This window comes from Cervus canadensis, chromosome 30, assembly GCF_019320065.1.
Source record: "Cervus canadensis isolate Bull #8, Minnesota chromosome 30, ASM1932006v1, whole genome shotgun sequence".
NCBI classification, from domain to species: Eukaryota; Metazoa; Chordata; class Mammalia; order Artiodactyla; family Cervidae; genus Cervus; species Cervus canadensis.
The window spans coordinates 33,718,392-33,745,506 of NC_057415.1; the positions used below are offsets into that span (position 1 = coordinate 33,718,392).

A 27,115-nucleotide genomic window follows, 5' to 3' on the forward strand; every position below is an offset into this window, starting at 1 on the left:
AGTATTCCCTATGCTAGTAAGAATTTGCTGTCATTACACACTATATATATGTTTCCTTAATAGGCAAATATCCAGCTTTTTTTATTATCAGAAAGAATGATCAAGAATAACTATCCTAGAGGATAGGCAACAAAAGAAAAAACAGAAAAATACAACTACGTCAAAATTAAAACTCATGTTCACCAAAAGACTATCAACAGGATTGAAAAGGCAACCCACAAAATGAGAGGCAATATTTGCTTATCATTTATCTGATAAGAGGTAATATACAGAAACATGAAAAGAATTCCTACAAGTCAACAACAACAAAAACCCAATTTAAAAAACAGGCAAAGGATTTGAAAAGAACTTTCTTCAAAGAAAGGGCTTCCCTGATAGCTCAGTTGGTTAAGAATCCTCCTGCAACGCGGGAGACCTGGGTTCAATCCCTGGGTTGGGAAGATCCCCTGGAGAAGGAAAAGGCTACCCACTCCAGTATTCTGACCTGGAAAATTCCATGGACAGTCCATGGGGTGCAAAGAGTCAGACACAACTGAATGACTTTCACTTCATTTCTCCAAAGAAGACAATCAAATAGCAATAAGCACATGACAAGATGCTCAATGGCAACTCAAGTGTCCATCCACAGATGAGTGAATAAACAAAATGTGGTGTATACATACAATGGAATACTATTCAGCTTTAAAAAGGAAGGAAATTCTCACACATGCTACAATACTGATGAACCCTGAAGACACTGTTATGTGAAATAAGCTAATCTCCAAAACAGCAAATGATGAGTGATTCCACTTTTATGAGGAAATTTGTTGTTTAGTTACTAAGTTGTGTCCAACTCTTACAACCCTATGGACTCTAGCCTGCCAGGTTCCTCTGTCCATGGGATTTCCCAGGCTAGAATCCTGGAGTGGGTTGCCATTTACTTCTCCAGGGGATCTATCTGACCCTGGGATTGAACCTGTCTTCTATATTAGAGTCAAACAATTCTAATAAGAGATCAACAAGACTCGTGAAACTAATTTGTCTTGGAAGGGATCACCAGAAAATTCCATTCTTAAAGACGTAGTCTGAAGGCTCTCTATTGAAATTTAATATGTTTTAAAAAAACATAGTTAATTTCATTATGGTCATAATTCAGGGTTCAAGATATTAAGACCTTAATCCCTCATATAACTCTATTTTGAAAAACACTAGGAAATTTTTGTTTTGCTCTTTTAATGAAAGGTTTGGTCTTATAATAAGTACTTCCTCAATACACCCTCATATCCTAGAGAATAAAGTTTATAAAATAATACCAGGGACTTCCCTGGTGGCCCAGTGTTTACCAATCTGCCCTGCAAGGTTTGATCCCTACATTCCCCTGGTCGGGAAACTAATAAGATCCCATATGCTGTGGAGCAACTAAGCCCATGTGCCTCAACTAGAGAGGCGGCATGCCGCAACTACTGGGCCCATGCACCACAATGAAATATCCCACGTGCCGCAACTAAGGGCTGACACAGTCAGATAAATAAATAAATAGCTTTAAAATGTATATGTGCACACACACACACATATAAAAGGAGATATATTTAACTGCCTAACTTCCCTCCTTTATACTGCAGACACAAGTAGTGTTCTAAAGTACAAGCCAGATTACATTTTTCCCTGCTTAAAATTCCTCACCATCTCCCCATTATCCACACAGTAAAATCCAAGCTCTCTGGTATAACATACACCATCTCTCTCCCTGGTGTACCTCTCCAACCTCATTTCCTGACACTTTTTATTTTACACTACTTATTTATACTTTTTATTTTATACTATTTACATCAACAACTATAATGGTTCTCCAGATACACCAAGCGGTTTCAGAGTTCTATGCCTAAACATGTGACTTTTCCCCTGATCCTGTATCTCTTTACATAATACCTAGGAAATTTTCATTTATTCTCTTTCAAAACTCAGCTCAGGCAATAATGCCACCAGAAAATTCTTAGCCTCACCCAAACCTCAAGAGAGTTCATTTTCTTTACCAAATATTTTTATCCCCTTCCTGGCCTCATACAAATACTTGTCTTGCTATTTTCCTTATACTGTATTATACATTTGTCTATATATGTCTCCTTTAGTTAGACTGAAAGTTCCTTGAAGGTATATTGCTTGTCTTGGTCATTTCTTTAGCATTGAGTACAATTCCTGGCACGTAAGAGGCACAGTGTAAAAGTTTATTATTAACTGATAAAAAAAATTATACTCTGACCTGACTGAAGAATAATGGCAATATGCAAATTTTAAAATGATAAACATTTTTATGTAAACTATCTTGTTAAGAAGTAATAAGAACATATATTTGCTCTAAAATTTGGGATTTTTATACTGTATTATGGTATAGGACCTAGTTAATTTCCACTTAATCTTCAGATTTTGTTAATGTTTAGATCCCTTTCTCTCATTTAATTTGAACAAGAGCCTGATGTATATCCTCCCTGGCAGATGTGTTTGGCTGTATAATTTTCATATGAATGTGCTAACAGAACATAAATGTACTCATCTGGCTAACCATGCTCTCCAGAGCTCCCTGGACTGTATTTACTGAGGAGCTACAAAGATCAATCTGATATTATTAAATAAAGTAAGCAATCACCAGTATCAGGAAATTCAGCAATGCCTGAAGTGTGGTTTTTAACAACTTTTTATAATTACCAAAATACTTATTTTTAAATAGATTTGGCCTCAAAAGATCAATGTTTAAGAATGTTTAATATATATTTTTATTGATTACAAGGTCTTTGACTACTTCCCTAATATATATACTTTGCTGTCATAAATACAAACACACACATATCAACTCTTGATATGTCTTGTGCATTTTAATCTTTTCAGACTTTAAAATGGGACTAATAAAATACAAGAGATCAGATTGTTAACATTAATCTTCAGGGTGATGAAGATTAATAAAGCGTGATAAAGAGAACTTGCCAGAAACTGAAAATGTTCACTAGTAGTCACTTGAAAAAAGCATTCTTCATACTGGAAATTTCTAAAATAGCAAGCACATTGGCCACAATTTGTTTACAACAGTCTCTGTGGGCAGCAAAAAAGAAGACTGGAAAATGAGAACCTGGGGGCTTCCCCAGTGGCTCGGTGGTAAAGACTCTGCCCGCCAACGCAGGAGACGCAGGTTCCATCCCTGATCCAGGAAGACCCCACACGCTGCAGACAGCTAAGTCTGTGTGCCGCAACTATTAAAGCTGTGCCCTACAGCCTGGGAGCCACAACTACTGAGCCCAAGGGCCGCAGCTACTGAAGCCCATACGCCCCAGAGCCCGCACTCCACAAGAGAAGACACTGCAATGAAAGGCCCATGCGCTGCAGTTAGACAGTAGCCCCTGCTTGCCACAACTAGAAAAAAGCGCACAGAGCAACGAAGACCCAGCAGTCAAAAAGAAATAAGTAATTTTTTTTAATTAGAATTTTATATTATTAGTGTTGATTCTTTTATTTGATATAATAATAATTGATTTTTGCAAGCTATTTATCTTTATACTTTGATTCAAAAAGGACATCTTTCATCCTGAAGAGATTCATCTATTGGACATCTGTTGGACATAACTAACACCACACATGATGGTACTTCAAAGTAATAAATTCCAAAAAAAATACTATTTTGCCTTACTCTGTTAGTGGACAAAGAAGTTTTTTAGAATGCAGGGTTGAGTTTACATAATGGATCAGTTGATGAATGCCTTCTTTACCTACAAATACTAAGTGATGCCATTCAATCCCGCGGCCTTAAGTGCCAATCATATGCAAATGATCACCAATTTTCCAGTACTGAATTCTTATGCTCAATACAGACTTATTTCCCAAATGTTTCTTCAACATCTCCCACTGGATGTTGAACAGGTATCTCCAATTTAAGTTGAAAATATACTCTTGATTCCTCCCCTACCTCCCACCCTTGCCCCATATCTTTCCCCCACTCTATCCTTACTATCTAGTATAAGATGGCTCTATTTTACCAGAAGTTCACATCCACAATCTGGAAAGCATTGATGGTTACTCTCTTTCTCTTCATAACTCACATCTACTCAACCCATCAGCACATCTCTCCAAATACATACGTAATCACCACTTCCAGTGCACACATCCCCACCTGGGTCACCACCATCTCTCACCTGGACTGTGCTAAGATCCTTCACATATGCCTATGTGTGTGTGTCAGTCACTTAGTTGTGTCTGACTCTTTGTGACTCCATGGACTGTAGCCCACCAGGCTCCTCTGTCCATGGAATTCTCCAGGCAAGAATACTGGAGTGGGCTGCAGTTTCTTTCTCCATCACTTATGCCTACAGTTCATTCTTAACATAGCAACAAGAGTGATTCTGTTAAAACACTCAGCCTGTCATCTCACTCCTCTACTCAAAATCCTCCATGGCTTCCTATTTTACTCAGTGTCAAGATTATAAAGGCTCTGCATCATCAAGTCTTAACCCCTTCTCTGAGCCTATCAGTCATAGCTTTCCTTTTTTTTTTTTTTACATCCAATGACAGTCTTTTTTTGATATCTGAATACATTAAGCACACTTTCATTTTAGGGACTCTGCACTTGCTGTTCTTTCTGACTGGATCATTATTCTACCACATATACACATAATTTAACACCCTTACATTCTTCAAGCTTCTGCTCAAATGTCATCATATTGTAAATACGTCCACCATTTGAAACTTCTCTCATCTGAAATAGCACCATTCCCATCTCAGTCACTCTTAATTCCCCCACCATGAGCTAAAGGAAAAACATTAGCTTCCATAGATGTTAGAGAGCAGTTTAGCTAATGTCAACTCTTCAGCAGAAAATACGGAAAAATTTGCTAATTATAACATGTGCAACCAACTCTACTCTTCCATGTATTTCCCAATCACAATATTTATCACATTTCATGCTATAACTTACATCTTACCCAGAAGGCCACAAGAGCAAGGATCTGTTTCTCACAAAGCAAATGCTAGTTTCTTACTAGCACCTAGTAAGTACAGTGAACGTTTCTTGAGCACTTACTATGTAACAGGGCACTGCTGTAAGTGCTTCAAATGCATCAACCCACGAAATCCTCATAACAAAGGTATAAAATAGATACCATCTTCACCCCCATTATGTAAATAAGAAAAAGACATAGAAGCAGCAACTTTCTTGCCCAAGGTTATAGAGGTAGTAAGTGGTGGAGTTAGGGTTCAAACCAGCTCCAGAAACTGTATCCTTTATTATATGCTATACTATACTTAAATCAGCTAATGGAATAGAGTGCTGGGGTTAAGGGCTTAGTTAATGTAATTAGAGAAAGACACACTGAGGGGGTGAATTTGAGCTGAAAATGGAATGATGTAGATTCAGCTAAGTGACTAGGCCTAAAAAATAGAAGACAGAAATGGACTAAGACAGAAATAAGAAGGGTAACAGGAAGAGGGTCAAAGAGCCAGAAAAGCTGGGGTGCTAACTAAGCAGAACAGTCAGGAAGTGAGGTTACAGAGACAGTGAGAGGTCTGCATATTGGGGCACTAAGGGCCCTGGTAAGGAATTTTGCTTTTTCCAACAGCAGTGTGAAGTTGGGTTAAACAAGAGAGTGCTATAACTAAAGGGCTGAAGAGTCCTATTCCAATGGTTACCATTGAAGACTCAGAAATACTTCTCTTCACTTGAAGGACCCATGATCTTTAGGGAGAGAAACAAGGTTTGTTACTGGTCTCAGGGAAATGACAAATGGAATAACAAAGAAGGACCACACAACCTGGGCTAAGTTCACTGCTGACTGATGGCAATGTTGAGCCACAGGCGCAGTAACATCTTTTGTGAAGCAACAGAAGTTGTAACAGCAGCCACAGTGCTACAGGAGCAAAAGCAAACAAAAAATGCTGATGAATCACAGAGAGCTTGATGCTACTTGGTGGGATAAACAGAAGAGATGAAAATCCATCAGGACAAAGAAGCCAATCAATTAAGTAACTGCTAAACTCTTTTAGGAAACAACAGTGGCTATGAATACCACTGCTAAAGCCCTCCACAGGACATGCTTCACAAACGCACATATTTAGAAAATGGTACTCAGGAAACTATCATAGGGAATAGAGTAGGCACAATAAATGATCTATTTCGATATTTACACGCACAGCATGTGAATCATGTGCTGTGCTTAGTCGTTCGGTCGTGTCCAACTCTTTGCGACCTCATGGACTATAGACCACCAGGCTCCTCTGGCAAGGGGGATTCTCCAGGCAAGAATATTGGAGTGGGTTGCCATGTCCTCCTCCAGGGGATCTTCCCAACCCAGGAATCAAACCCAGGTCTCCTGCATTGCAGATGGATTCTTCACTGTCTGAGCCACCAGGGAAGCCCAACATGAACCATATTAGGAAATATATCTGAGCTCTTATCACCAATTGGTACAGTGACTGTGGGGAAAGTAACAGCTTCTAAGGTCCCCAGTTCCCTTATTTGTAAAATGTGAGAACAGGAGAGGATACATTTCAATTCTTAGACATAAGCGCACACATACAACCCCCTGTGACGCTTCATTCAGTAGTACAAACCCAAAGGTTTAGAAAACAGTTAAAATGATTCTAAATTGGCCTAGGGTTATGCTGTTTAATATTACATATATTGAGATATAAATACGAAAATAAGCATATGTTTCAGTGTTTTAAAATAATTTTTATATATAGATTGTCAAGTATAATGAAATGGAATACTGGAGCTGACATCAGGAGGCTTGAATTCTAACTGGTTCTTCAATTACTCCTTACAATACTCAACTCATCAATTATCGGAGGTTTAGTTTTATTCATTACAATCATGTAATAACTACGTGACAGATCTTGTAATTCTTAAATTCCATCTCTTCACAGTAGGCCATGATGTGATACACTGCCCCTTATCAAGATGGTTTAGACATAGTAATGGATAGTCTATGAAAGTTATGTTGAGAGTCAGTATTTAACTTGATACTTCCATATTACATGTGAAGTTAGTCATTATCTTCCTTTTAGAGTTTTTAAAATAAAAGTGCTCAAATATATGGAGGAGTCTATAGAAATAAATTTGCTGTTTTCTATATTGATGTTACTTTCTCAGGAATAACTAGTACCAATTTTTTTTTATAGGAGTCTATGCTTTGTTCATTTTCATGCTTAGGTATAAAAACACAGAATTCTTACATACCTTTTAAAATCAAGTATTTAGGTTAGAAAAAGGAGGCTTTCAAAAAAACCACCTCTAATTGACACTATCCTTGCATAAAACAGGATGCTGAAGACTTTTATTATTTAAGTAAATATATTAACCAGAATCAACAACCTGAAAAACTAAAGATAGGAAACATTAAAAGTTACAGAGGTCATAGTTGACTCTGCTTTCGTAAGAGTGTTCCTCCTTACCTGATGAAGAACGTCCAGGGTAACAGGATAAAAGAGGTTCTCAATGATTATTCGGAGCACAGGGCTCTGGCCCGGCAGGACTGTGCCTTCATTGGGAGGCGCTCCAGGAAGGGCCAGGCTTCCTGACTGGGCCGCACCGACCGCCTGCAGCGCAGCTTGGGCTCTCTACAGAACAATCCAAAGTGAGAACTTGCGGTTACACAGACACACTGGATAATCCTTAGTTGGTGCAGATTAATGTGAAGTACTACGGTTAAATAAAAATATACATATCTGGTAAACTTTCTCTGGGATGCATATATCCTAATATCGTAATCAGTCAAGAATCAAAAGTCTTGTTTTCTTATCACAGTGACATGATATTTAAGAAAGTTACTTAAATTTACTTGAATAAATGAAAAATATACAGCCAAAAAGGAAGAAAACTTGTATATAACTTTCATATCCTGATTTTTTAATGACAAAAGGGAAGAAAGCAATGTGAAAGTAACATTAAAGACCACTTAAAAAAAAAAATCTCTCATACTCTGGTTTCTCTTCAGATCGTATAAATCTTTCGCCTTTTACTAAAGATTTCCGTGGAGAGAAACAATCTTGAGTTGTTAAACTAATTTTTTGAGGCTTTGCTTCGGCAAGGCTGAAAAAAAAAAAAAAAAGAAAAAAAAAAAATCTCTCAAATCCCTCTTGGTGGCATATGACAGGCATAAACATGGAGGAGCTGCGGTGGTTCAGAATGGGGCAGGAAGGGCATCCTGGCATGGAGCATCAGAGCCTGAGCAAAAAGAGGAACGCATCCATCTGCCTGGCAAGCGGAACCTGAGCCCAAACAAGGTAAGCAAGTCATCTGTGAGTAGATGGCTCACTGCCAGCTGTCAGAACCTGGGGAGCCTAAGAAGGGTAAGAAAGATATCCAGAGGGAGCAGCCTAGCCAGGGTTATCAGAGCCCAGGGAGAGTCAAGAAGAGGGCCACAAAGAACTGGGGGCTTCCCTGGTGGCTCAGCGATAAAGAATCCACCTGCAATGCAGGAGATGCGGGTTCGATCCCTGGGTCGGGCAGATCCTCTGGAGAAGAGAACAGCTACCCACTCCAGTATTCTTGCCTGGGAAATCCCATGGACAGAGAAGTCTGGCAGGCTATAGCCTGTGGGGTCACAAAAGAGTTGGACACAACTTAGCAACTAACAGAAGCAGCCGCAGGGAATAGGTAGCCAATGCAGTAAAGATAATTCGAGTAGCGAGGTCAGTCCATGGAGCCTGAATGGAGTAAGGAATTCAACGGAGAGGCAGCCTGGCATGAGATGTCAGAACCCAAGAAAAGGAAGGCAGAAAAGTTTCTAAATATGATGCTCTATTAAAAGGAACCGGGGTGCTCTAAAAAAAGTCTAGTTCTAAAACTGGAGCAGGAAAGCACAAGATGAGTGTACAACATTTCCAGTTTTGTGGGGTTTTCTTGTTGTTGTTTTGTACCAGAATGCAAAACAGTTTTCAAAGAACAACAGAAGCAAGCCAAAAAGACACAGAAGCTTGAAAGAGGCTCCTGCTGGCATTATTTGAGAACCAAAATAATGACTGTAACGAATAAAAACCCATCAAATAAAACAGGAAACCTGTAAGTCCGCAGGCTGATAAAAATTGACAATTGATAAGGAGCCATCTATTGACACTGCCTTAAAGTACCTCCCCTCAGATACTCTTCTTTCCCCCTTTGTAAGTTATAACTTTATAGTGGAGAAGCCAGGCAAACACCTGTCAAATCAAGTGATCAAAGAGCACACCATCAGCAATGCAGCAAATTGAAATTATGTGCCACCTGATATGATGCAATGAGAAAAAAAGAGCATTACTTCTGTGATATTCCTGTCAAAGCTGTATACACTGAATCTTATCACAAGGAAACATCACACAAACTCAAATTGAGGGACAGCCTACAAGATGAGTAGTCCATAATTTTCAAAAGTATCAAGGTTATGAAAGTAAAAAAAAAACAAAACAACAAAAATAACTTACTGTTTCAGATAAAGGGAGACTAGAAGATATGATTTCTAAATGGAACATGCGACTCTGAATAATTCTTATTCTGCTAGAACAAACATCACTAGGACAACTGGTAAAACTTGAATGGGGACTGAGGTTTGGAGGGAAGTAATAACATCAGTGTTAATTTCCTGATTTTGACCAGTGTATTCTGGTTTGTAAAAGAGTATCCTTCTTTGAAGGAAATGCACACTGAAAGTTTGGCCAATGAAGAGAGGCCAGATTAACAGTTTTTTCCCAAACACCTCAAGTAATCAGAACTTCTTTGTATTATATTTACGACTCTTTTTAAAAATTTTGTGACTGTCTGAAAATTTAAAACAATTATTTGAGTGAAAAGGGGGAACTGAAGAGAAAAAAAGTATGGTTAATAATTAGTGAAATTAAATGCAAGCTTTTAATCAATCTTTTGTTCTTATAATTTCCTAACAATAGTGATAATGAATAAAATGTTTGTGCCACAAAATGAAAAAAAATCCTGCCACTTTAATGCAGATTCTTTCATTTCTACATCTTGTATTCACTTGCAATTTTAAAGATAATGGTATTGTTTCGCAGTACTTTGTTATTTTATATTAACATTTATTTTGTTTTCATGACTTTAATTTTAGTTTACTATTTATTATACCACCTTTTGAAAGTGGGATGAGTGGTGGCTTTTCAACATTTTGTTATGAAAAATAACATTAAAATAAATGTCTTTCTGAAAAGTGGCAGTCTTTTCTGTATGTTTAACAACTGAACAACTTCCACTTTTGTACTTATATACAACTCTTTTTTAAACCATTTAACAACATTTTTATGCCATATAAAGACTTTTATGTATCAAGTAATACTTAAACTGCCAAATGTTCAGTTTCCAAATCATCTCTGAGAATAACATATGAATTATTTGAATATTTTATATCATTAAATATATATGTGCCTGTAAAGTCAAGTGTGTGAAGTACTGAGCACCCCAATTCTGCTTCACGCATAGCAGTTTATCTATTTTATACTGGGCGCCCCAGGAAGATTTTATTTGGAAAACAGGGCTGTACTGCTTTTAAATTTGAAAACTGGCTCACAGTCCCACTTTAAGCCTTTAAATAGGCAAAGATGAGGTTCAGAGGTCATTCAAAAAAGACTCAATTAACATGGGGATTAGAATTAGCAAACAAGAACATTAAAGTAGTTATTACATCTGTATCAAGTGCTCGAGCACACACACACACACACACACAAACATTAAAGTAGTTATTACATCTGTATCAAGTGCTCGAGCACACACACACACACACACACACACATACACACACACGAAAGATTAAGTAGACACATGGAAGACAAACAGTATTGTCCAACAGGATTTCCTGTGATAATGAAAATGTTCGACATCTGCAGTAGACTGGATACTAGTCACTGGTGGCTAGTGAGCACTCGAAACGTACCTAGTGCAACTGAGAAACTGAATTTTTTATTTTTAATTTATTTAAATTTATTCACATTTAGCTAGCAGCTGAGGGCTTCCCAGGTGGCTCAGTGGTAAAGAATTCACCTGCCAGTGCAGGAGATTGGGTTCAATCCCTGGGCTGGGAAGATCCCCTGGAGGAGGGCAAGGCAACCCACTCCAGCATTCTTGCCTGGGGAATCCCATGGACAGAGGAGCCTGGCGGGCTACAGTCCACGGGGTCACAGCAGTCGGACACGACTTAGTGACTAAAGAACAACAAGCAAGCAGTTACCATATTAAACCTATGAAACAACAAGCTAGCAGTCACTCACAACTTTAGAATGTCCAGGAATAAACATCAACACAGTGAGGCTCTCAGTGGAATAATGGTTCCTTTTTCTCTCATCAGGATGATATGAGAGAAAAAGGAACCATTCTTCAAGATTTAATCATCTTATCAAAACTAAGCCTGAATAACTGAAAGTAAATTGAACTTCACTGACATTTTTTTTGGGGGGGGGGGGGCCACACTGTGTGGCTTGTGGGATCTTAGTACTAAGTGTGGAGTCCTAAGCACTGAACCGCCAGGGAATTCCCAACCTCACTGACTCTACTTCCTTATCTACCAATTATTCAAGCAATTCTTTTTATTAAACAATTCTATATATATGCTTACTACTGCTATATTACAGTTATTGCTGCTATTGTTGCTATTTCTCTTCCTTCACTCCTTCCTCTTTGGCATAAAAGATGTCACACTGGAGAAATATGAGAAGATATGGTATATATTGTCTTAATCATTCTACAGTTGTCAATATACTCCGCTTTAGTACTTTACAGAGCATTGAGTACAAAAGTCTCCGCATAACAGGCATGCAAAAAAAAATTCTTCTGACAATAAGAATCTGAGAAAGATTTGTCTAATAAGTAACTCTAGTTTCAATTTTTAATTAGGCAAAAATATTTAAGGAAGAAAATGAAAAGTAGAGGGACACTCTTCACTGAGGACAAAAGTAAAGTGAGGGGGAGAAAAAAGAAATGCCTTCTTAATATGAAGAGACAGTTCAGGTACACAGAAGACATATTTTCTGTGTATCTGATGCTAAACATTATGAGGCAGCAGAATTCTTATTATGGGAGATAATTTTTCAGTGTTTCAGCCACAAACCCTCTGGAATGGTTACATTAACTAGTACTAAAGCAAAGAGCAGTATTGTGATGGAAAAACCAACAAATACTTATTGAGGTTGGGAACATATATATACTTCATGTAAAATTTAAATATGCCTAGAAAATATAAAAAAGGTATTTCTATAGTTGAGATAGAAATGAATATACAACAAAATTCAAAGACCTTAAATGTTCAGTTTGATGATTTTGGGGGAAATTTTTTAGGGAAAAATTTTTCCATGGTCATCATTTTGTAAATTTATAAATTTCTACCCACAAGACCAAGAAAAACTGTCTATACAAAACTGAATGCTATTAATACAACCATTTCTCAAATGCTGCACCTCAAAATACCATCTAAAATTTTTAGCTCTAATTTTAAAGCAAGGGAGGAAAATAGTTGATATTCACCTGACCCTCTGCCAAGTATGTCCATAAGTATGTTTTGGGATATCTTGCTATTCAGAGAAGGAAAGAGAATGAAACAGTAATTGATCAGCTCCCGAGGGCTGACAGGTACCTCTCATTAATACATATGTAAACAGATACCTTCAATTCTGACTTCAGCTTTTGTGTAGGACTCTGAATAAAAGAAAACCGTATTTTATCAAAAGTCCATACAAAAAAAATGGACAAAAGTAACAAAATGGCAAGGGTACTGGGAAGAAATCAAGGCTATCTAAGAATAAAGTAGGTCATTTGGGCTGGCTTTGGTTGCCAAGCAACTGGGATTTCTGTTTCCTTTAGAATAATCCAGTCTTTAAGAGTTTTATTAAATTGTTTGTTTCTTCTTCAAGACTTAAACTAACATAATTAGGAATCACACTAATGACAAAACTGGATGACTTATACAAAGGAGAACTGAAAATTCTACTGAGAGATAGGAAATAAAATATAACTTCCTCCTCAAAAGGATTAGTTACCAATATAGACATGTTAATTATCTCCATATTAATCTATAAAATCAACTCAATTCCACTGTGTTTTTGGGGGGGTTAGGAGTTATAAAAATAATTCTAATATATCCTGAGAAATAAACAAAACCTATTATCCATTTAATTTTTAAAAAGAGAGGGGAAAGAATTGAGCCTTGCCCTACATTAGGTTAAGCCACAGGGACATGGAATAGGAACGGAACAGAACAGAATCCATAAGGTAATCCAGATTAGACACAGACTGCATACCACGTGAGCAGCACACACATGAGGGTAGATGGAGGTCACGCAAGCAAAATGCGTGGTCATGTCTAACAAGTATGTTTATGCAAGTTCTAAGTAGGCAAAGCATGTGTATAGAAAAGTAGAAGATGACAAAGGACAAGTTTTACACGAGTGGATGATAAATGGCTTATTCAACCACAACAAAAGAGAAACTGGTCAGTGGGAGTAAGTGAAAGACCCTAGCCTCCCTCTCCACCCACAAAATAGTCTTAACAAAGATTTAAACACTAAAATAAAGACAACCAAAACATTAACGTATAAGAAAACATAGGTAGAAAAAAAAACTTTTTAATCTTGCTATACTGGGTTTTTATGAGTATGGTACCCATGTCAGAGATCATAACACAACTTAAGAGATTTGACTCTTACATAAAAATAATTTAAAAAATGAATTAGCAAACAAAATTCAGAGACAGAAAACAGAATGGCAGCTGCCAGGGTGGGGGCAGGGGGAAATGAGGAGTCAGGATTTAATGGGTACAGAGTTTCAGTCTGAGAAGAGGAAAAAGTCCTGGAGATGGATGGTGGTGATAGGTTGTGCAATGTGAGTGTATTTAATGCCACTGAAGTGTTATTCACTCGCTTAGTCATTTCTGACTCTTTGCAACCCCACAGACTGTAGCCCACCAGGCTCCTCTCTCCATGGAATTCTCCTGGCAAGATTACTGGAGTGGGTAGCCATTTGCTTCTCCAGAGTATCTTCCTGACCCAGAGAATAAACCAAGTCTCCTTAATTGCAGGCAAATTCTTTACTCTCTGAGCCACCAGGGAATGCCACTGAATCATACACTTAAAGGTGATTAAAATGGTAAATTTCATATTATATACATATTTTATCACAATTGAAAAAATGGGGAGGAAACCTGCATTAACAGGAATCACTATAAACACTTCACAAGTTATTACATAAAAGTAAGTAAAACAATAAGATATAATTTGTTAACTATCATACTAACAAAAACGGACAGGAAAATCGCTTGCTCATATATTATCATTATATTATCATATATTATCAGTGGTATCCTAAATCAGCAAATAATCTTTACAGAAAGCAATATTGCAAGATATATCAAAACATAAAACATACATGGGCTAACTACCAGCAATTCTGTTGCCAGAAACATAAACTACAAGATAATGCTGCAAGTGTGCCAAGATATCTAAGAATGCTATTATAGTATTATTTGTAAAAGCATAACATTGCAAACAATCTCAATGTCTATTAACAAGAAACTGGACAAATTATGACTGCCCTTTTGAAGCAAGTATTATGCAGTCATTTAAAAATGATGAAGTAATAAAAAGTAAAATAAAAAGTATCACGTAATTGTGTATTTCTTGTCATGAAACAACATCACTGACCTACTGTAGAGAAAAAATAATAGCTCTTAAAACATTAGGATTCCACTGGTGTAAAAATATATACATAGACCTAACCTGAACAGAGAAAGGTACACAGTAAAATGTTTGCAAAATGTTTATCAGTTATATCTAGGTAACTGGATTATCTTTTGTTTATTTTTTATTTTTCTGGATTATCTGAATGTTTCACCATGAGCATATATCCTACTTACAAGGCAATGTTTTACTTTAAAAATTTTATACATTTAAAAATATCTAACATTTCATTTACTCAAGTTTAGGTAATTTATTATATGTCATTAATACGTCTTAGAATAAGTTAAGGATTGGATGCAGGAAATGTCATTGTTTTTAAAAATGTGGAAAACTATAATTTAAATTTAGCAGCTTGCATTATAATGACTTCCAACACAGAAACAAAGAGCTGAAGGAGTTCTTTTGCCTAGAGCAAGATTATCAGGGGCAAACAATGCTCTCAACATAATATAAAACCTATTTTTTAAAATGTACTTGCTTCGTGGATAAATTTTTCCTACCCTTAAATTACTTCAAATTACTATTTTAACTACTTAAAAAATCAACCTGGAGAGACAAAGATGTTTCAGTATCAATCATATCAAAACTGGAAAATGAGGTAAGAAACGTTCATATTTTATATTCCACATTTATCTTGGAGAGTCAAAAATCATTTAATGAACATATTTATATAAATTCTTATTAACGTAACAATAGAATCACCACTCAACTTCTCAATGCCTTTGCTACATATTCTGTAAAAAGAAAAGATTGACTTCCATAGTTCCTTTAGAGCTGAGATTTTAAGAGACATTAACAATGTACTTTTCCCCCTCTTATGAAAACAGTTTCAAGAGAAAACTGATTGCCTGCCATTTCTAAGGCCATATCCTCAAACATAGTTTCAAGTGGCAGTGCTTTGTTATTGGGGTCTTTGGATAAGAATTTATATATGCAATCTTTATCAACAGAGCATCTCATGATGAAGAAAAACATGATTTTTTTTTCCACTTAAAAATAGAAAATTAGTTATCATGTATCCTTACAACTATTTTTATAAATGACATTAATACTTACAGCTTGATTAGGCAGATTGTCAGTCTTAAGTTCTCTGTGATTGGAATACTGAATAAAAACAGGCTGGCTTCGAAGGTGAGGAGTAACAGGAGTGTAATAATTCACCATAGTAACAGCAGCTTCCTCAGAAGCCATTTCTAAGAAAGCCTGCAATAAACACAAGAAAGTAAAGTGAAAGCTCTCATTTTAGACAGGCAGCTAAGAACTACTTTCTCATTCTAGCTTGCTCTAAAACTCATGCATTCTTAACAGAAGTCATATTGCCCCGAAGGGGATGAAAAGACTTTCGTTTCAAACTGTATCACTGACAGTTACTGAAAACATATTTGACAAAAGTTGGGTTCAATAAAAGATTTTGGATTGGGAAATTGACAGTTGATTAAATGACTCTGTGTTTTTTGGTCTTCTTCTTACTTCTGATTCTTCTAAAATTTAGAAACAACTAAAAAAGCAAAAATAAATGTGTGCATCACTACTATAAATAGATGCGTTCAGTTTCTTCATAAAATTTTCTCCAATGATCTGTTCTCCTTTGCCTTTTTATGAATATAATTAGAACATTCATGTGCCAAAGCTCAACTGTACAAATTAGGGAAATGGGAGAACATCCTACATTAAGTCAGTATTGACTTGATTTGGGTCATTCAAGTGACTTTTTTTGGCTACTGGTAATCACTATACCCTTGTAGCTCAGTCGGTAAAAGAATCTGCCTGAAGTGCAGGAGACCCAGGTTCGATCCCTGGGTTGGGAAAATCCCCTGGAGAAGGAAATGGCAACCTACTCCAGTATCCCCGCCTGGAAAATCTCATGGACAGAGGAGCCTGATGGGCTGCAGCCCATGGGGTCGCAAAGAGTCGGGCACGACTGAGTGACTAACAGTTACACTTATACTGATATTAGCTATTTGAAGACTAAAAAGAACTGAGATGTCAGCGCAACCAAAACTAACTAAATAAACAAAAAACTCAACTAAATAAATGTTTAGCAACAACAAAAAAAAAGAACTGAGATCGAAGAATCTCCTTAGTATTCATGTCTTATTCTGTTTATGGCTTCTCACTGTCATGACTCCCATTAACTTATATGACAGGAACAGGATACGTACAGATCTTTAAGGTGGAAGATTTTATCACCCTGTCTTAATGGTCAAGAAGACAAAACATATAACAATTCTGAGCCCTAACTACCTATAAGAACACTTCAAATTTAAAGTACAGGAAGAACTCATGATCCAAATCACTATCTACGAGGAATAAAACAGATTTTAAGTCATTCACAGTATCTAAAAGGTACAGATGTCCATGATACACTTTAAAGCTGCTATCCAACTGTATAAGAATACAGTTTTTCTAGTATTTCTAAGAGAAGTAGATAAAAATGATCAAGGTAACAAAAATAGCTATGGCAGTATTTCTTAATTATTTGGTTTTTTAAAGTCATCTTTTCAACAAAGACTGTGTAAACTGTATTCCAATAACATTCACCACATGGGGAGAGTCTCTTCCTGCAAATTCCCTACTAAACGTTGAGACTCCTGCAATGTCACACAAATGAAAGGCTGGACAACGTCTTTGGATATTGTGATTCTAGTCAGGAAATCTATCCTATACGTATATACAACCTAAAAATTTATGTAAAAATAAAATTTTCCACATGGAGTCCAGTAAAAGAATTATTTATGTTTTCCCAAAGTATCCAGCCAAGGATCAACTTTCATAATGCAGGATGAAGAGAAAATCAAAAGTCACCACCCACAGAAAGGCTGGTGAAAATAACCCTTACTCCATCCTCAACACTCCACCTCCAAGAACCATGGAACGACTGTGCCTACAAGTACTACTACAGTGACTCACATCAGAATCTCCTGCTGAAGTACCTTACTAACAAGGTATTTTCTGAACAGGATTTAGGGTCAAAAGACAAGCAATTAACAGCAATAAGTTAGCACTACAGAAAAATATAAACCTAGAACCAACAGCAGAAAACAAAGGAAATTGTGACATTGCCTGCTGCCTCTCAGAGTTATTTGACAAAAAATATAGGAATATACTACACGAAACATAATGTACGTTTAACATGTGCCTGTTAGACATTAGACAGCCATTAGACATGATCATGTTGGCTCTTTTCAAACTGTGCAGACCATACTATTCTCAATAGTGGCATCTGTAAAGAAAATGAAGATCCAAGAGCCTACACTACCTCTAAAAGATATAAGAAAAATGTATAAACACAACAAGGACTGAATACTAACACATACTATTTAACTTCTCCAGTTCTTAATAACCTCAACTACCTTAAACAAGGCTGTTAATTTAAATAAACAGTTTACTAAAGATAGGGGTATGAATCAGACATCATTATCCAATCTTGGATGGCAAACAATCCAATCTCTTCTGATAATCACAGGATATTTTCATAAACCATTTTGTAATTAAGAATGTAAAATATGTTTGCTCAAGATAATAAATAAGAGAGAATCTGTTTCCTATATAATATTTTTGTTTATTGCTTCCTATCATTAAAGAAGTTCTATTTTTTAAAAGCTATGTAAATAGAATAAAATTTAGAAAAAAAGTTCAGGGAAATAAAAAGCGTTCATTTTTTTTATTTTGCGGCACTTTGCAGGATTTTAGTTCCCCCAGCAGGGATTGAACCTGCACCCTTGGCAGTGAAAGCACAGAGTCCTAACCACTGGACTACTAGGTTATTCCCTTAAAAATAATTTTTATTTTATTTTTTCTACTAACACCCAGAGATGATAATTGTGGGTCAATCTTGAAAACTTACATACCTGGCTTTTTCCTTTCAACATCAAAAGATTAGTTACTTTGCCAAATGGTAGACCTAATGATATGACCTCTGCTTCGGTGACATCACTTGGAATTTTGCGAAGATGGAGAACACGGGAAGGCGAACAGGGAGGTCTATCTCCTTTAAATTTCTTGTTGTCATTCCCATTAGCTAAAAAATACAAGATTTGTTTTTTAATTACTGAAATTAATTTGGGTTGACATACTACATTAACCATATTATCACATTTGATCTTCCAAGAGTTTCAAGTTTTGAAATTCAGGAACTACGGGGCTGATGGGAGAAGAGTAGAAGACAGCTGAAAATAAAATCATCCACTTTTCAATGAGTGGGTTTTTAAAAAATTTTTCACTGCAGGTATATTTTTTTTTAAACTGAACTTGGATTTTTAACTTCAAGGAAAAGTGCTGGATAAATGAATTACATATGTTGAGGTACCAAAACCCTCTAAATGGTCAACTATTTGTTGTGAATAGAAAACAATACTTATATTATCTTTACTGTATCTTAAAAGATGCTTTCCTAGTTTGTCCTATTACTAATTAAACAGAATAAAAACTTTTAGGAGAGATGGTAATAAAAATTTCATGTTTATCACATCCTACAAGGATCTGGATTGGAGATGCATGTTTATGAAAATAAGTTTATTTTTCAGGCATTATACAATTTTTGCCAATTCACTTTTTAAAGTACTTTCAGAAGCTAAATTGTGATTTCCTTAGGATAATCCTATTCTTTAATGATATAACAGGCAGCTCTTAACATAAGTATCATCACCTTTTGGAAATGCAAATTTTTAGCCCCATTTCAGACCTACTGAATCAGAAACATCCCAGCAACCTGTGTTTTCACAAGCTCTCTAGATGATTCTGAAGCAACCTAAAGTCTGAGAACCACTGTTGTAATCCAGTATGCCAGTTTATAGCCAAATTTTATTTAAAGCTTAAGTTTTAACACTGACAGTAACTAGAACTGACAAGCCTGTAACAAGTAGTCAAATTTATGTACATAAGATTCAGGAAGGTATTTTTCCCCCCAGAAATAGCACCACATAAGACTGAATGCAAATTATCTAAAAGCCAAAGTTTCATTATAGTGTTGTTTTTTTAATACTAAATACCATACTTAGCACTATTAGAAGAAAAATATAATCTTTCCGAACACCTGAGATTACCATTTTTCTAAATACTAAAAAAACTTTCTAAAACACTAAAAAGACAATCATATGTCTGTGACCCTAAATAAACAAATTTCATGAGGACCACATAAAAGTCTTGGCAATATTTTGTACCCTTTCCTATGGCACAGAGCACCACTTACTTATAGGAAACTAGGTTGACTTAATACCAAAACTAGCACTTGCTCCCAAATTCTCTATGTTCATGAACACAGGCAACATCCTTCCATACTATCAATTCCAAGCGGTCCTCACAGGTCTGTGCCTGTACACAGCAAATGCCTAGGACAGTGTGTGGAAAATAATCAGCAAATACTTATTGGAAATCAAGTACTTAACTTCTGGGAGTCAAAAGGTTCCTTCTCCTTCCTCATGAATCATCATGGCACACTGATTTTCCCCTCCGAAATAACTGAGTCCACTTTCATCTCGGCTCTCAGTGTCACCTCACCTATGACCTGTGACCACTTCTACTCTGCCTTCCTCTAGTGTCACTCCCTCCACTTCCACTCAGATCTAACATCTTATCATCCTAAATGTCTGTGTCATGTGTTATCCTGTTCTAAAAACCCTGACAGGCTTCCAACTACCTAAAAAGATCTTAATTTCTAGTTTTCGTGCTGTTTTCATTTACACTGCCTCACTGGAGTTGACACATAAAAATTCATTAAATTACATCTTATTAACTTTAACAGATGAAGAGATTAAGAGATTTAACAGGTCAGAGATTAAATAATTTTTGTACACAGCTAGGAAGTGCAAAGAGCATTAGTCAAACTTAAGTTTAAAGGTAATTTTTTTAATCACAAAAATCTCAAAGTGTGTTATCACTCCTAGAAAAAAAAGTAAGCAACTTGATGATGACAATAAATTGTCAGAGTATATGCAGATTTATGAGGATTATAGTGATAATACTGTGGCTAAATTAAATGCTAAATTATCACCTCCTGGATAGAAAGTCAAGCATGAAGTGCCTTTTTGCACCCCCCCTCTCTGTAAGCCTAGATGGCTAGACAATAATACCACAACCTTGTACATTCTTTTTTTTTTTTTTTTTTTATTAGTTGGAGGCTAATTACTTCACAACATTTCAGTGGGTTTTGTCATACATTGACATGAATCAGCCATGGAGTTACATGTATTCCCCATCCCGATCCCCCCTCCCACCTCCCTCTCCACCCGATTCCTCTGGGTCTTCCCAGTGCACCAGGCCCGAGCACTTGTCTCATGCATCCCACCTGGGCTGGTGATCTGTTTCACCATAGATAACATACATGCTGTTCTTTCGAAACATCCCACCCTCACCTTCTCCCACTGAGTTCAAAAGTCTGTTCTGTATTTCTGTGTCTCTTTTTCTGTTTTGCATATAGGGTTATCATTACCATCTTTCTAAATTCCATATATATGTGTTAGTATGCTGTAATGTTCTTTATCTTTCTGGCTTACTTCACTCTGTATAATGGGCTCCAGCTTCATCCATCTCATTAGGACTGGTTCAAATGAATTCTTTTTAACGGCCGAGTAATATTCCATGGTGTATATGTACCACAGCTTCCTTATCCATTCGTCTGCTGATGGGCATCTAGGTTGCTAACCTTGTACATTCTTAACCAGCATGAAGTGTTAAAAGACTACAAAACCATCCTAAGGAGCAAAGGCTTTTGGCAGTTTACCCAGAAAAATCCAAAACGAATGAACATTAAGAAGGTTATTTCTTTAACTGAGGTGTTCATAATCTCTGCAAAACCACGCGTGAAATAAAACGCATGCCTACACAAGCTGCTTGAACCTGAACTGCACTATCAAACAAAGACCAACGGTGACAAACTTTTATCAAAAAGCATGCAGATGCATAACCATTGCAGGTTCTTAGTTGTTCTGTTATGAAAGTCTCTGTGCTATGTTAAAAACATGGGCTACAAAACCAGACATCTTGTTCTGATATAACTGAGCTTCAGATTCTTTTCCTGTAAAGTGAGTATAACAGTATATAGAAACTGTAGTAGGAGTATTTGGAAAATTAAATTACACAACATTAATATTTAAATGCTAGATGTAATGCCCATTACAAAGAGATCAACAACATATGTCTTGATTTCCTTAAGAGGGCCTATTTTACCTGGAAAGTATGTTCTTTCTACTTCTTTTGGTGTTAAAATGAAGACTGTAGACAACAGTGGCTTTTTTCTCTTGATGTCCTAACTTTGCAAAATTAAGACATTGCTCAAAATTAATTCAAAATTTTATTAGTCTATGAAATCTAAAAATCTAAAGAACTACTCATCTAGATGACCCAAAAAAGGTTATAATTAAAGACTTGATAAATATAACAATTTAAAAATAGAAAGGTATATAAGCATATATAGAATCATAATTTAATTAAAGAGGAAACAAGGAAATTCTACTGTACTGAATATGCAACTCTGACAAATTATTCTCTATACGAAAGATTAAAGACTTTCTGAAAACTGTATTATGAAAATAAGCATTCAGGGGCGGGGGAATAAAGAAAATAATAAAAAGAAATAAAAGAAATAAAAAAGAAAAAAAAAAAAATAAAAAAGAAAATAAGCATTCAAAATACTTAACTTGAATAAATCTTGTACTTTTTGAAAGAAACATCCTAAATGGCTACTGAATGGCTTCCTAAAGACTAGAGATCTCTTCAAGAAAGTTAGAGATACCAAGGGAACATTTCATGCAAAGATGGACTCAATAAAGGACAGAAATGGTAGGGACCTAACAGAAGCAGAAGATATTAAGAAGAGGTGGCAAGAATACACAGACGGTGTGATCACTCACCTAGAGCCAGACATCCTGGAATGTGAAGTCAAGTGGGCCTTAGGAAGCATCACTACAAACAAAGCTAGTAGAGGTGATGGAATTCCAGTTGAACTATTTCAAATCCTGAAAGACGATGCTGTGAAAGTGCCGCACTCAATATGCCAGCAAATTTGGAAAACTCAGCAGTGGCCACAGGACTGGAAAAGGTCAGTTTTCATTTTAATCCCTAAGAAAGGCAATGCCAAAGAATGCTCAAACTACCACACAATTGCACTCATCTCACACGCTAGTAAAGTAATGCTTAAAATCCTCCAAGCCAGGCTTCAGCATTACATGAACCATGAACTTATAGATGTCAAAGCTAGTTTTAGAAAACGCAGAGGAACCAGAGATCAAACTGCCAACATCCGCTGGATCATCGAAAATGCAAGAGACTTCCAGAAAAACATCTATTTCTGTTTTATTGACCATGCCAAAGCCTTTGACTGTGTGGATCACAATAAACTGTGCAAAATTCTGAAAGAGATGGGCATACCAGACCACCTGACCTGCCCCTTGAGAAACCTGTATGCAGGTCAGGAAGCAACAGTTAGAACTGGACATGGAACAACAGACTGCTTCCAAATAGGAAAAGGAGTACGTCAAAGCTGTATATTGTCACCCTGTTTATTTAACTTCTATGCAGAGTACATCATGAGAAACGCTGGGCTGGAGGAAGCACAAGTTGGAATCAAGATTGCCGGGAGAAATATCAATAACCTCAGATATGCAGATGACACCACCCTTATGGCAGAAAGTGAAGAACTAAAGAGCCTCTTGATGAAAGTGAAAGAGGAGAGTGAAAAAGTTGGCTTAAAGCTCAACATTCAGAAAACTAACATCATGGCATCTGGTCCCATCACTTCATGACAAATAGATGGGGAAACAGTGCAAACAGTGGCTGACTTCATTTTTCTGTGCTCCAAAATCACTGCAGATGGTGACTGCAGCCATGAAATTGAAAGATGCTTACTCCTTGGAAGGAAAGTTATGACCAACCTAAATAGCAGATTAAAAAGCAGAAACATTACTTTGCCAACAAAGGTCCGGTCTAGTCAAGGCTATGGTTTTTCCTTCCAGTGGTCACATGTGGATGTGACAGTTGAACTATAAAGAAAGCTAAGTGCCGAAGAATTGAACTGCTTTTTTTTTTTTTTAATTCATCTATATTTGTTACAACTTTTTAAAGCAGAACGTGACTTGAGCACTGCATTTCCACTCACAAAACTTGCTCCAAGTTACTTTTCCAGCGGCTTTACAACATGCCTGAGCAGGCTTGTAAGTTTGCTACTCTAAACAATATTTTTCTTTGGAAAACAAGCCCTATGTACGGACAGCGAATCCAATCAAGTTGGTTCAGCTTAACACACTAACTTCTAGAGGCCTGGCACATGCAGTCATAACTACAGGGGATGGAAGTTTTAAAAAGTATATCCCAGAAGATGAAAACTTGCTTTAACAAGTGTTTCTTTTAAACATCACGGTATATACTTCAGAACACTTCAGTGACAAAAAATTTTGGTCTACTAAAGAATCCGCTTGATAGCTAAACACTTCAGACCACAAAGTTAACACAGGTTACACACACACCTTACAACAAACGTAACTACTTCCATCTGTTAAAATAAGCCAACATGAAACTAGGAAAAAACTAGCTCTGCTTTAGTGCTAAAAGTATCACAGTATCACACTTAGTATAAAGAAATCTTATCCTCCCCTTATGTAGTTACCATGCCATACGATTTTTAAACGTTAACAAAAATAAAGAAATACTTGAAAACATATTAGAGGGAATGGAGACAGAGTGCTGAACACACAGCCAAGCGATCCTCAGGCAGCGCTTAGTCTACTTCTTCCATGCGGGACGTGTCGTCGTCTCCTTCCAGGGGAGGCATTTCCTCAGTGACCGCAGCACTGCTGTCGTCAGCAGTGGGGTCATCCTCATCAATACCGAGACCGAGTTTGATCATCCTGTAGATCCTGTTGGCGTGCGTCTGGGGGTCCTCCAGGCCGAACCCCGAAGACAGGAGGGCGGTTTCGTACAGCAGGATGACCAGATCCTTCACAGACTTGTCATTCTTGTCAGCCTCTGCCTTTTGCCTCAAGGTCTCGATGATGGAATGGTCAGGGTTGATCTCCAGGTGCTTCTTGGCTGCCATGTAACCCATCGTTGAGTTGTCTCTCAGGGCTTGAGCCTTCATGATCCGTTCCATGTTTGCTGTCCAGCCATATGTGCTTGTCACAATGCAGCATGGGGATGTCACCAACCGGTTAGACACAACCACCTTTTCAACTTTCTTCTCCAAAATGTCCTTCATGATTTTGCAAAGGTTTTCAAATTTTGTCTTTTTTTCTTCTTGTTTCTTTTTCTCTTCCTCATCTTCTGGAAGTTCCAGGCCCTCTTTGGTGACTGACACTAAGGTCTTCCCCTCAAACTCCTTCAGCTGCTGCACACAGTACTCATCAATAGGCTCGATCATGTAGATCACTTCCAAGCCGTGCTTCCGGAGACGCTCCACAAAGGCAGAGTTGGCTACCTGGTCCTTCGTCTCACCTGTGATGTAATAGATGTGTTTCTGGTTTTCCTTCATTCTTGTGCAATAGTCCTTGAGAGAAACCATCTCATCACCAGAAGCAGAAGTATAGTATCTCAACAGCTCTGAAAGCTTCTTCCGATTTTGAGAATCTTCATGTATTCCAAGCTTAATATTTTTAGAGAACTGCTCATAAAACTTCTTGTAGTTCTCTTTATCTTCTGCCAGTTCAGTGAAGAGTTCCAAGCACTTTTTGACCAAGTTCTTCCTGATAACTTTCAAAATTTTGCTTTGTTGCAACATCTCACGGGAAATGTTCAGAGGAAGATCCTCAGAGTCCACCACACCTCTAATGAAATTCAGGTATTCAGGGATTAGCTCCTCACAGTTATCCATGATGAAAACTCTGCGAATATACAACTTAATGTTGTTGTTCTTCTTTCTGTTTTCAAACAGATCAAAAGGAGCTCGTCTTGGGACAAAAAGAAGGGCTCTGAATTCCAACTGTCCTTCAACTGAAAAATGCTTGACCGCCAAGTGATCCTCCCAATCGTTGGTCAGGCTCTTGTAGAACTCTCCGTACTCCTCGTTAGTGACGTCATCAGGGTTTCTGGTCCAGATAGGCTTTCTCTTGTTCAGCTCTTCTTGATCGATGTACTCTCCTTGATCTTCTTCTTCTTCTTCTTGTCCCCGTCCTTCTTCTCTTCCTCCTCCTCATCTGAGCCAACGTCTTCTATCTCAGGCTTGTCATCAGACTCCTTTTCTTCTTTCTCCTTCTCTTCCTCTTTGTCTTCCTTCTCTTCTGCCTCATCATCACTAACTTCCTTATCACGTTCCTTCTCCACAAAAAGAGTGATGGGATAGCCAATGAACTGAGAATGCTTCTTCACAATCTCCTTTATTCTCCGTTCCTCCAGGTACTCAGTCTGGTCTTCTTTCAGATGCAGAATAACCTTTGTTCCACGCCCCATAGGTTCTCCTGTATCAGTCCTCACTGTGAAGGATCCTCCTGCAGAAGACTCCCAGGCGTACTGCTCGTCATCGTTATGTTTGGTGATAACGGTCACTTTCTCAGCCACCAAATAGGCTGAATAAAACCCGACACCAAACTGGCCTATCATGGAGATATCAGCGCCAGCCTGCAAAGCCTCCATGAACGCTTTGGTCCCGGACTTGGCGATGGTGCCCAGGTTATTAATCAAATCGGCCTTGGTCATCCCAATGCCGGTGTCCACGATGGTGAGGGTTCGATCTTGCTTGTTCGGTATGAGATTAATGTGCAGCTCTTTCCCAGAGTCTAACTTACTGGGATCGGTCAAACTCTCATACCTGATCTTGTCCAGAGCATCGGAGGAGTTTGAAATCAGCTCCCTCAGGAAAATCTCCTTATTCGAATAGAAAGTGTTGATGATCAGTGACATCAACTGGGCAATTTCCGCCTGGAAGGCGAACGTCTCCACTTCCTCCTCCTCCATCGGCTGATCCTGAGCCTGGGTCTCCTCGGGCATCTTGGCTGAAGGACTAGCACGGGCTCCGCAACGACGCAGCACAGGGACGCAGAGGCAACTCTGAACTGCTTTTGAACTGTGATGTTGGAGAAGACTCTTGAGAGTCCCTTGGACTGCAAGGAGATCCAACCAGTCCATTTTAAAGGAGATCAGTCCTGGGTGTTCATCGGAAGGACTGATGTTGAAGCTGAAACTCCCAATACTTTGGCCACCTGATATGAAGAGCTGACTAGCTGGAAAAAACCCTGATGCTGAGAAAGATTGAAGGCAGGAGGAGAAGGGGACGATGGAGGATGAGATGGTTGGATGGCATCACCGACTCGATGGACATGGGTCTGGGTGGATTCCGGGAATTGGTGATGGACAGGGAGGCCTGGCGTGCTGCGATTCATGGGGTCACAAAGAGAGGACACGACTGAGTGACAGAACTGAACAGAACTGAATGGCTACTATGTATTAATCATGTTCCAAAGAGAAAAGTGGAGGAGGTTTTTAAAAAATTCACATATTCCCATCTCAAAAGTGAACGGATCTACCA

The 27,115-nt window shown here is 37.6% G+C and overlaps 1 protein-coding gene, 1 non-coding gene and 1 pseudogene across 9 annotated transcripts in view; 1 reads left to right on the forward strand and 2 right to left on the reverse strand.

Moving 5' to 3' along the window:
- The window catches only part of PTBP3 (polypyrimidine tract binding protein 3), a 91,827-nt gene that overhangs the window by 29,422 nt on the left and 35,290 nt on the right, over nt 1-27,115 (reverse strand). For 4 of the 7 annotated variants that reach the window (XM_043453926.1, XM_043453925.1, XM_043453928.1 and 1 more), the window contains 3 exons: nt 18,516-18,685; nt 15,721-15,867; nt 7,411-7,575 (listed from right to left, as the gene is read on the reverse strand). In XM_043453926.1, the coding sequence (XP_043309861.1) occupies nt 7,411-7,575; nt 15,721-15,867; nt 18,516-18,685 (482 nt within the window). Of the gene's footprint in view, nt 1-7,410; nt 7,576-15,720; nt 15,868-18,515; nt 18,686-21,831; nt 21,852-27,115 lie in introns of those variants that run through there. The other 3 variants (XM_043453929.1, XM_043453930.1, XM_043453931.1) reach the window with 2 other exon arrangements.
- LOC122432167 lies at nt 7,933-8,049 on the forward strand. The gene has a single exon (XR_006266772.1). It is a non-coding gene; the product is annotated as a U5 spliceosomal RNA (small nuclear RNA).
- Nucleotides 23,817-26,638, reverse strand: LOC122432122 (annotated as a pseudogene). Its single transcript, XR_006266747.1, has one exon. The product of XR_006266747.1 is annotated as a heat shock protein HSP 90-alpha-like (transcript).